General features: G+C 35.5%; 1 protein-coding gene across 1 annotated transcript in view; it reads right to left on the bottom strand.

Annotated features, from left to right (window-relative positions):
* Window positions 1–12,070, bottom strand: part of Ccdc178 (coiled-coil domain containing 178) — a 284,918-nt gene that overhangs the window by 234,760 nt on the left and 38,088 nt on the right. The window contains exon 10 of the mRNA XM_051202056.1: window positions 9,142–9,295. Coding sequence (XP_051058013.1) covers window positions 9,142–9,295 — 154 coding nt within the window. The remainder of the gene's footprint in view (window positions 1–9,141; window positions 9,296–12,070) is intronic.

Below are 12,070 nucleotides of genomic sequence, written 5' to 3' on the forward strand. Positions count from 1 at the left end.
TGGTCTTGACCCCTTTGATCATTACTCCCCTCCCTCTGAAACTGGATTCCAGGAGTGTGGCTCAGTGCTTAGTTGTGGTTCTCTGATTCTGCTTCCATCAGCTACTGGATGAAGGCTCTAGGATGACATTTAAGGTATATCATCAATTTCATTATAGGGGAGGGATTTTTAAGGTAGCCTCTCCACTATTGCTTAGATTCCTAGTTGGGGTCATCCTTGTAGATCTCTGTACAATTTCCTGGTGCCAGATTTCTCTTTAAACTTACAATGGTGCCCTCTATTGATGTGTCTTTTTTCTTGCTCTTCTTATGACAATTCCTTCGGAAAATGGAAACCAGTCTACCTCAAGATCCAGCAATTCCACTCTTAGGCATACTCAAAGGATGAACATTCATACAACAAGCTCTGTTCAACTATGTTCACAGCAGCATTATTTGTAAAAGCCAGATCTTGGAAGCAACGTAGATGTCCCTCAACCAAAGAATGGATACAGCATCACAATGGAGTATAACTCAGTGGAAAAAAAACAATGGAATCTTGAAATTTTCAGGCAAATGGATGGCACTAGAAGAAACCATCCTAAGTGAGGTAACTCAGCCACAGAAAGACAAATATGAGATGTATTCATATACAAATATTAGACATAGAGCAAATGTTTATCAGACTACAATTCACACCTCCAGAGTAGCTAGGAAATAAGGAGGACCATAAGAGAGACATACACAGTCCTCCAGTGAAAGGGAAAGGGACAGGAGCCCCTGAACAAATTGGGGAGGAGGGAGAGGGGTAAGAGAAAGAGGGGAGAAGAGGAGGTGGAGGAGAACATGGGGGATCAATAAAATGTAATTTTAAAACACTTAAAATAAGTTCAAGATAACCACTAGCCACAAATATATAGATTAGAAGTAGAGTTGGTACTTAGATACATATATCTTATTATAGAATGTGGGAGATGCTAAGGAATCAGTGGAATGAAGAGAAAACAAGCTTCCACAAAAATAGACCATAGTCTATTGGAGGGGAAGGGCAGTTAAGGCACCCTCTCCACCATTGCTTAAATTCTTCCTTGGGGTTATCCTTGCCAATTCCTGGGAATTTCCCTAGTGCTACGCTTCTCATTAACCCCATAATAGCTCTCTCTATCAAGGTACCTCTTTGTTGCTCCCCCTCTCTGTCCTATCCCCAACTTGACCTTTCTGATCCCTCATGTTCTTTCCCTCCTCCCCTTCTTCCCTCCACACTCTCTTGCTAACCTCTCCCTGTAATCAGATTGATGATACCTTAATGGTCATCATAGAGCCTTCAGCTAGTAACTGATGAAAGCAGATGTAGAGATTCACAGCTAAGAACTGAGCCCAATTCCTGGAGTTCATTTGTAGAGAAGGAGAAGCAATAATATGAGCAAACAGTTCAAGTCCATGTTGGGGAAACCCACAGGAACAGCTGACCTAGTTAGGCTCCCTGAATATGGGCAACAGTTGGAGGGCTTTAGTAGCTTATGGGACCACTGACAGTGGAATCAGTATTTATCCCTGGAGCATGAACTGTTGTTTTTTGAGCCCATTTCCTAAGGAGGGATTCCTTGATCAGCCCAGAATCAGGGGGAGGGCCTTAGTCCTGCCCCAAATGATGTGACATGACAGATTTGATGATTCCTCATAGGAGGCCTCACCCTCTCCGAAGAGTGCATTGGGGTGGGGTGGGGAGCTGGTGGGGGGAGTAGGAGAATGGGAAGGGGAGAGACTTGGGATTGCTATATAAAATGAGATTGTTTTAAAATAAAAAAGAAGAACAAAGAACATAGGCAACAGTAAGCAGGCCTCAAGGAAAAGGTTCCAGTAGAAATCTCTAATGTATTTGCCTAGCAGCTCTGTGTAAGTTGGCTATGGCAATGGCAAGGAAACTGAGGCTATTCGTAGCAATATAGAAGTCACTGTTGACCTAATCCAGACAGCAGTTGAGCGAATAAGCCAGGCGAGTGTACTGGAAAGCATTTAAGAACCAGATGAGTGATATCATGGCCAGAAACGACTTATTCTAACAATTTCAGGTTCAAGTTAGGAAATCCATGGATATACTTAGTTGTATTTGTAGATAGCAAGAGAAGACATCGAATGAGCATGATCATAGACTCTGAAATGATCCTAGATCCTTGGCAAAATGCAACAGCAAATGTAAAGTTCAAAGCCACTCAATAAGTTCAAACCAACAAAAATGATAAAATATTAAATTTTAAAACTATCTGCCTGCTTTAGGAGAAAATTGAAGCTTGGCAAAACCAAAAACATTTGCAGTAAGAAAAGGGAAGAATAAGAACTTTAATTATTTTTACTGTGACTAAACACTTCACTATAGGTACTGACCAACATCATCAAATAACAGAACAACTACAGGCATGAGAATTGATGACACACTAGTAATACTTTGCATCCAGGAAACTCCAGGATAAGCAATGCTAAAAATGATAGAATCAGTATCTTAGTATTGTTTGGATTAGTATTACTGATTGTTTACCTAAACATAACCAGCAAACAAAAAATGAGGAGAAATATCAGGTTACTCTTGCAACAAAAATAGATTTCTTGAAAAAGTGCAAATTCTGCATGAAGAAACCCCTGCTAAAAATCTGTCCTAATTGACACAGGAGGAAGGTGCCTTGAACAACAGGCTCCACATCAACAACTGTGATTCAAGATATTTGAAAAAATAGTGTCTGCATTGAAATCTTGTGACAGCACTATTCATGTGAAATACATATCATATTAGGTCTTAGAATTCATCAACGAATGAATTAGTGTGTGGAAAGACATGTATAGGTTATGTTTGAACTCTGTATATTTTCATATAAACAGTACAAGTGTGTAGATAGAGGCTTTGACATCTTCAGGATCACTGCAGGACAAACATCGCTTCAGAGTTTGATAAGCTCAAGCAATAGTTTCGTCCATAAAATTTTTATCCTGAGAAATAGATGCATAAAATTGAAAAATAGAGCCACTGAAAGAATCCTGTGTATTTAAACAAGATTCAGTTTGTAGCTTTATTCCATTGACCATGATGTTCAAAACTTATTTTAGTTTCAAAAAAAACAATGCTAATATCAACAGCATCATTTATACATTTATACATGTAGGAAAAGAATGAAATACAAGCTCAGACACTAAATTATGGCTCAGATGCCAAACAACATCTGATAGATGATGGGACAAGTCTCCAGTAGTTTTACAAGATTAGTTGTATGGATTAGAAAAAATCATAACTACAAATGTTGCCTAGCATATCGTAAAAGGATCAATTGGAGTTTGCAGAATTTTCAAAAATATAAAAATGTGAAAAATCATCTAAGCTGGAAAAGTGACTATTGTGATTTTTCATTGTCTCCTGGCACCACTCATTCATGCAAATTTTACTTTTGTGCAACAATATTATGGTATTAAAGTGAATAATCTAATTTAAACATGTTTGATATATTTATAATAGCTTTGTTTATAATGCTTAAAATTAAAACCATGAATATTCTGCCTCTGAAAAATTCTCAAGTCACAACTATTACCAATTAAAATATAAAATTATACAGAAATAACTTTCCATTTAGTAAAGGAGAAGCATATCAACAATTCCTACATGGTTATATATTTTTTAAAATATTAAAAGATCTGAGTGCCATTGTAAACAAAATGTTAGCAGGGACTACATATTGACAAGGAGATAATATAACAGATAAAACTTTCTTATGCATTTTAGTGTGTTCCCAACTTTGACGAATTAATGCCATTTAAGATGTTCCTTGAAATAATTTTAGATCACAGTTTGTATAATGAATCTCACTTTATGAGAGTTGTCACTAAAAAAACATAATATACTAAAAGTAAGTGCAGCACACTATGTTGGGTAGGCCTGACTGGAATGATCTTAAATAGGACTGCACAGAGACACACTGAGTATGATGAATACAGAAAATTTTGCAAAGGATTTGATGCAAATTATAACAAGAAATAGAGCTGGATCTCTCAGTGCAAGAAAATTATGCCTTAATGTGTCTATATGCATAAATATACAAACATCCATATGTACAATATATACAATTGAGTATGAATATTCAGAATTTAAATAGGAAAGCATAAAATGAGAAACAGGATTTCTAAATTGTGAAGGAAATTAAAATTAGAAAATACAGCTTATTAGTGGTCAGAAAATTACAAAAACATCAAACTGAATTCCATGCTCAAATTCATTTACAATTTTTAAACTCTAGATAATATGAAAAAATATGTAAATCAGAAATATTAAAATTTCATAGTTGAGACTTCCATATAATACTGTAGGATGAAAATGTAGCTGAAAATTCTTATCCTTTAGATTATTTCTGAGTCTTTATTGCCAGGATGTTTTATTAGAATCTCAAAAAAGGTTATTGAAATGTATATCAATTCTCTAGGTAATCAGAATAAAGAATCAAAGTTTATTTTGTAAAGCTAGTATCATCCCAATAAGGAAATATATCAAATATGCCACACATTAAGAACAGACTCACTTATGAATATGGATGTAAAATCTTAAGTGAAATACTTGCAGCAGCAACTTAGTGGACACAATAGACCATAACCAGGCAGAGTTCATTTGATGAATTTAAAGCAGTTTAATATTAATACAATACAAATTTCCAATTGGTCAAGTGGGAGAAATCTGTAACACCACCTTTATTGATGTTAAGAAAATATTTTCTGTAGTCAACATTTGTCTACATTTTTAAGAAAATTTAAGTCTTATATTGGACATATATTTTGAGTTGATAATTGGGTAACATTAAGTACAGATAATGAAAGGCAATTTATAGATGCCATTTATAGTTTACATATAGTTTACATGAATAGAGATGGAAAACCTACAATGAAAAAATTAGCAACATATACTTTTATCATTCATAATGATTCATCTATACATTGTGGCTATTGTATGGTGAAACTACATTTTTTTTTAATCCAATATAAAGTTTACTGTACCACATAATAGCTTTGTATCTATCAGAAAATCTCCCCATCTCCCCATAAACTTCTCAATCAGTAAGTTGATAGTTATAATTACTTCCTCATTCATGTTTTTGCAAGTAAATTCTTTTATCCAAAAAATTTTGAGGTAAACTATGAAATAAAAAAAGCAATATATGAGTAGAAAACTTTCAGTGTTGGGATTTATATATAACATAACAGACTGTAAATAAAGATACCAATTAATATCTTACAAAATCAACTGTTTACTAATAACAATATTAAAAAATGATGAACATTTTGTTTGTATAACAAATAAATTCTTTATTTGCATTGAATGACAAAATAACATTGTGTACCAATATCATTGTTCAATAAAACATGAAAATATAAAATTTTAAGTCATATTTATTGTATTATTAAATCATAGTCTATATTGTACTTGGCTGAACTATGGGACAGAAGGACCTTAAGAACCAAGAGTGTAGCATCCGAAGTCCTTGCCTTTTCCATGAGCAACTGGCATTTAGTGGCTACTAGGGAAGGGTGTCACTTTCTTCATTGGTATAGTCACTGGTTAAATTTCCCATGATTATGTATGCAAACATACTTAAATTCAGTGGTTCTTGCAGAAAGGGCATGCAGTTAAGAAGGGATTTGTCAGGAAGAGGTTCAGTGGGCGCATGAGGGGATTAGAGAGGGTACTGGGGGACAAAGCCATCAAAATGAACTATATTGAAGCTTCTTCTTTCAAGGAGATGGAGATCCTTACAGACAAAGTGATTGGCAGCTGATCTTTTTTGGTTACCAAAATGTGCAGTTCAACCCCTAAGGCTTAGAGAACATCTCAGTGGATCAGGAGAGAATGTTTGCATTAAGACAGTGTGTTCTGTAAGAAATAGTGAGGCTGCTATCATGAAATATCAAAAATAGTCACCAACAAGGCTATCACAATAGTATTGGTTGCCATACTAACATGGATGAAGAAAATCTCATAAGGTGCTACTCTTCGTTGAAGACCTACAGGCTGGTGAGAAAGGCAGAATCAATATCCATGGATGAGTCTCTTGTAGGTTATCCAGTCTTAAGTAGTGAGCATTAACGAATACAGGAGCAACACTAATTATATATTAGTAAGCTTTAATATATATATATATATATATATATATATATATATATATATAATCACATATATAATACTTAAAGAAGAAAGTGTGAACCTGAGATGGAGTCAATAGACATGGAAGAGGGAATAATGAAAAAGATGTAAGTATAATACTTCTGTATGAAATCTTAAAAAGTTAAAAAATGTGTCATATACCTGTATTAAGCTATTGAAAAATTATATGATAACATGAAATAAGTAAACGAAACCCACAGAAAGCCTAATGTTCACATTTAACAACAATTTGATTAGAACACTTGACACTTCACCAATTCAAAAGTTATTACTAAAGTTATTATTTATAAAAAGGAAATTGTGAAATGTGTTTACTGATTTAAAGATGAAGAATGGCACAGGTTGGAGCTTTTAACTGAGTGCCTGGTGTGTGCTCCAGAAAATGTTGCTTATAATGAGAGAAATGCTGAAAAATTAATGTATTTAAATTTCATCATGCTCTCATCTTCCCTGGAATGTGTAGTAGTCCAAACAATTTCTGTAATTGAAAACTACTAGGAACCTTTTAAATGCTTCCACGATTGCCTGTTATGAATAATATTGTGTTATTACAACAAATTAAGGAGGCACAGGGTTTCCAGTTTAAAAATGATATATGAAATGAAAGCTTAGCAAATAATTTTCTCTTCTTTTAAATTATCTATCAATGGTAATTATTTTACAGATAACAAATTGAACTATGAGCCGCAGATTTTTTGAATGTTATAACTATTTGAATAATAATATATAATCTTCTGACTCCTACATTTTCCTAGTGTTTATGTTTATATTGTCCAACGAATTAAACATTTGGGGACGTTACATCCACACTGTCTTAGTTAGGGTTGCTGCTTCTGTGATGAAACACTGTGACCCAATGAAACTTGGTAAGGAAAGAGTTTACTTCATCTTAAAACTCTCACATTTCTTTGCTGAGGGAAGTCAGGGCAATAAATGAAGGCAGGAACCTTGCAACAGGCACTTCAGCAAAGGCCACAGAGGAATTCTACTTTCTGGATTTCTCGTCATTACTTGTTCAGCCTGCTTTTTCTATTGTAACTAGGACTAGCAGCCCAAGGGTGTCACAGTCTGCAGTAAGCTAGGGTCTCACACATCAATCATCAATTAAAAATTATACCACAGAATTGGTAGCAGGTCAGTCTGGTAGGACTAGTTTCTCAATTGAGGCCCCCTCTCCAAAAGTGACTCTAGCTTGTGTCAAGTAGACAAAAGTAGTCAACCTGACATGCAGACACATCGCTAGTCAAAAAGGACATGTCTTTTTCTGACATGGCATGCCAATATCAATGTCTCAGTATAAAACATAAATAACTTAAAAGTCCCACATTCTATAAAATTTCAGGCTCTTTAAAACATTCAATCTCTTTTAAAATCCAAACTTGTCTAAAAATATCCATAATCTCTCTATATCTCCAAAGACTCTTAATAAGTTCAAGGTTTTCTAACTGGGGGCACTTGTTAAAAAAAAATAATCAGGCAAAATGTGGTAATATATTGTTTGTGATCCAATAAAGCCTGCTGGAGGTCAGAATGCAAAGTGAGCCACAGCCATAGAGGCCAGGTAATCGTGGCATACACCATAATAGTTACCAATAGAAGCTGGTCAGTGGTAGTGTACACCTTTAATCCCAGAACTAGAGAGGTATATAAGAGGTATATAAGCAGGGTCTTAGGCCTGGTATTTAGTGCCGGGGCAATTAGTCTCTAGCTGTTGAAGACAGGATCTCCCCAGCCTTGCTAGAGGTAAAAGCTCTGCAGTGATTGGCTGCTTTGCTTTTCTGATCTTCAGCTTGAACCCCGATACCTGTCTCTGGATTTGTATTATTTCTGTTACACACAATTGAGAACAAAACCATGTGAAAGTGTTAAAAATCAAATAAACCTCAGCAACTTTCCCAGAGTAGAGCAACTCTACCTTGACCTCCGAATTACAGAGTTCCACCCTGTTCCAAGGAATTAAAAAAAAAACAAACAAACAAACAAAAAAAAAAGTCCCTAGACCACTTTCATGAAAAGTGAAAAGATCAAGGTATAACCCCCCAAACCATAGAATGTTCCCTCCCCATGACAACCAATAAAAATATGTAAAGTAACAGGCTGTGTTGCCAAAAATATGAATTCCCCTAGCCACCATGTCAATGAATCTAAAGGTCACCTACCTCTTACCTAATCCTGAACAGCCCAAGCATTTACCACCTTGCTTGCAGTTTTTTTTTTTTCCTTTAAAACCCCCTTGCAATTAAGGCCAGGCACCCTTTTCCTGCAGCTGCTGTACCAGTTTGCTGGAAAGGGTCCCTGCTGAGGCTTGTAACTTAACATTAAACCTTATGCATTTACATCAGTGAGTTGGTCTTTTTTTGGGGGGGTCTCATGAATTTGGCATAACACCTGGCATTTGCAAAAAAATTGATGGAACTGAAGATGAGTATGTTAAGTAAAGCTAGTCAAACTCAGAAATACAAATATCATGAACCAAATCATGTGTGGAATTTAGAGGTCATGTGTACCTATCCAAGTCTTATACACCTGTATAGACACACACACACACACACACACACACACACACACACACACACACACACACGAATAAATACATGTATAGACATATCCATTTATATATGCCTTCAGGCAATTAGAAGGAATACTATTTAGGAAAAGGACCAATGAATGGGAGGGAGATCAATGCAAGAGATGGTAATGGAAGGTGATTTTTTTCCAATATACATGATACACTTCCATAAAAATGTCATCGAGAAACACATATCTTTATACAACAAATATCCACCAATAAAAAAATATAAATTTTTTAACTAATGACAATATAAGCAATCTGTTCAGCTGCCAAATCTGTTTTGTTATCCAACAAGAGAAAACTAATGCAGGTAAGAAATTGTCTGGTATTCAGTCATTGACAAAATTTACTACTTTTAGCTTAAAACCATTTTCTGATTTTTCAAAATATTAAAAACTCACTGTTTTCAGCAAATTTGACACTTCATTTGTTGTGCTCTGTGTTTCTCTCAGCATCTCAGTCATTGTCTCCTCATCCTCTTCAATGTGTATGTTCACAGACTCAATTGAGGTTGAGTAGTGAGCCTGCAGAGTTTTCAGCTTACCTAGCTCCTTCCTAAGAGAAAAAGAAAGATGATTTTTACTCACATTGAAAAGAAAATTATCCTCTAACTTATTATGAGTCAGTGGAATATATTTAAAAATGCTCATATCCCACAGCAGTTCCAAATCCCTAAAGGGTCTCAGATATTAGGTAAAGAGTGAGAACTAGCATCTATGTTTCCAAATGAAAAGAATAGAGAGAAAAGTTATGCATGTATTATTTGACTTTTGGGGGGATTATTTTGGATTATCTTGCAGGAGAAGTTGGGAAATAAAGTGATGAAAAGTCACTAGGCATTTAAATATCACCATTTTCACATCTGCTAAGCCAGAAGAATCAGGAGAATAAAATAGGCAGAGTCACACTCTCTCTTTTGTCAAGAACTATCATGTGAGTACGTTGATAAAATAGGGGGGTGGTATTGACAATGCTTGGCATGTAGAGCAATGGACCAGAACCCTGTACACATGAGAAGATCCATGAAAATATGACTGGATGATTCTTGACCATGTTTCATAAAACAGCATGCCAGTCAAAGTAGTATGACACAGGGTGCCAGGCTATATGGATGATGCTCAAGGGAAAAATTAATGAAGAAGGAAAAAATAGACAAATCTGACTAAATCTCATGTACACATTCACTGAATGCATCTAAGTGTAACATGTAAAACTATATCCATATTTAAAAGAAAATACTCTGTGAATTGAGCATTAGGACAAGGGGTTTTCCATGGTACTATGCCTATTTAAAAAAGGAACTGGAAAATTAAATTCTAACAAACCTTAAAACTTTTCCATGACAAAAATATCCCCATAATGGGATCAAAAGACAAACCTTTCATTAACCATACAATGTTTGCAATTTACATATCTAATTAAAAAAATAAACTTGTGTTCTCTATAAAGACAGAATTATCTACAGCAGCCAGGAGAAACACCTGATCAGATACTTAATAAAATAAAATATTCAATAACATATAAGCACAAAACCTGCAAAAGAAAGGTCAACAAAAACTTCAGTGCTGCAAATGTGCTAGAGGGACTGAACTATTTTTTTTTCTTTAAAAAAGCAATCTCAGGTAGTAGCATAGACCAGGAACACCAACATACCACCACAGAAAAAAAGAAAAAAGAAAACAGAAACAGTCCATATAAGAAGCGACTAAAGAGAGCCCTTCAAATTTTTGAAAAAGATGCAAAGTGTAGCTGTTCACAGTTGATGGCTTGTGGTGTGAGTATGTGTGTGTGTGGTGACTCAATAATCTTCAAGGGACTGGCTATTGGGGTTTGACCATGCTTCAATGAGTATATTGCAACACGAATTGGACTTGGTGTATATATATATTTTTTTCCTTTTGGGAGTAGGCCGCCAGGGTAGAAGGTTGGACCAGAAAGAATGGGAAGGGACCATGATTGGGGTGCATCATATGAAATTTCTAAATAATTAATAAAAATATTACATTGAGAGGAATGGATGATCTCTTCTTACTGAATGTCAAATCGTCTCTCCACACCCTGGATCTAGTTCATGATTTCTACTAAAACTAAACACATTCTTAATACACAGTCTGGCAAACATATTCAGAGACAGGCATTCCAGAAAAATTAATAATCACACATTATACATTAAGTCCTAAAGTAATTTTGACTAGACTCACAATAAACCAGAACTAACCAAATGCCACCCCTTCCCCAAGTGTGGTTGGTTAAACACAGCCAGCATTTCTACTACACAAGGTCCCACATAGTCATAAATTCCAAGGCCTTTGAACACACCTGCTAAGCTGGATTAATCTCAATGTCATTACATTTAATTTAAAGAAAGGAAATAGAATCCAAAGGTTTATGTTCCATGATGCACTTGTATAACATGCCCAAAAGACAAAGCTCTGAAGATGAGAAAGAGCAGGAAAGCAAGCATCAAGGGAGAGAAGGAGGTGAATGATTCTATATTTGGTTTCGTGGAGTAGATATTGAATTCACACACAAGAAGAGGTTACATATAACTATATATGCAATCCCCCCCACACAAGCTAATGAGTCCATGTAAAAACATGGTAAAAACATAACAAGGCCTGTTTCCTTGTGTGATACCATTAATTGTTAAGCTCCACTCCAAGATCTTCCCATGGGAGAAACCTGGGGAAGGGAATTAAGAAATTGTTTGGTTTATGTCCAGTTTGTCTATAATTATTTGTAAAGAAAAATAAAATAAAGAAGGCAAAGATTTTGGGGGAAAGCACAGCATAATTTAGCATGACCAGAACAGAAAACAAGACTTCATCATATTTATTAAGAAATATTATTATTCATATGTTATTGAACAGCGTTTGGCTCCCAAATACACACAGAAGCCCCAAATACACACAGAAGCCCAGGCAAAGGAGGTATTGGCAAAGGAAGCCTTGAAAGATAGGAAAATAGCAGACGTTTTATGCATATTATATCACCAAAATATCAGCATTTAATAACCAGGAAAGCATCAGGCAACAAAAATGACATTGACTTTCATTTTATTAGTTAGGTGGTTGGGGAAGGGGTTCCTGTCTCCTCCTCTTTATATTCCTTTCTTTGCCTATCCATATAACTCCTGTCTCTACTTACCTAGTGTGGGGATTAAAGGCATGTGATCCCAATTGTTAGGAGCAAAGGAATGAGCTCTGTTCCACTTCACTCTTGTGTAGCTCAGAGAGATCTATCTGCCTGTCTCCTGATTCCTGGGAATAAAGGTGTGTGCCGCCATGGCCTGGCTCTATGGCTTTCTAGTATGACTGCTAGGATTAACAT

The sequence above is a fragment of the Phodopus roborovskii genome, unplaced genomic scaffold (genome assembly GCF_943737965.1).
Source record: "Phodopus roborovskii unplaced genomic scaffold, PHOROB, whole genome shotgun sequence".
NCBI lineage: Eukaryota > Metazoa > Chordata > Mammalia > Rodentia > Cricetidae > Phodopus > Phodopus roborovskii.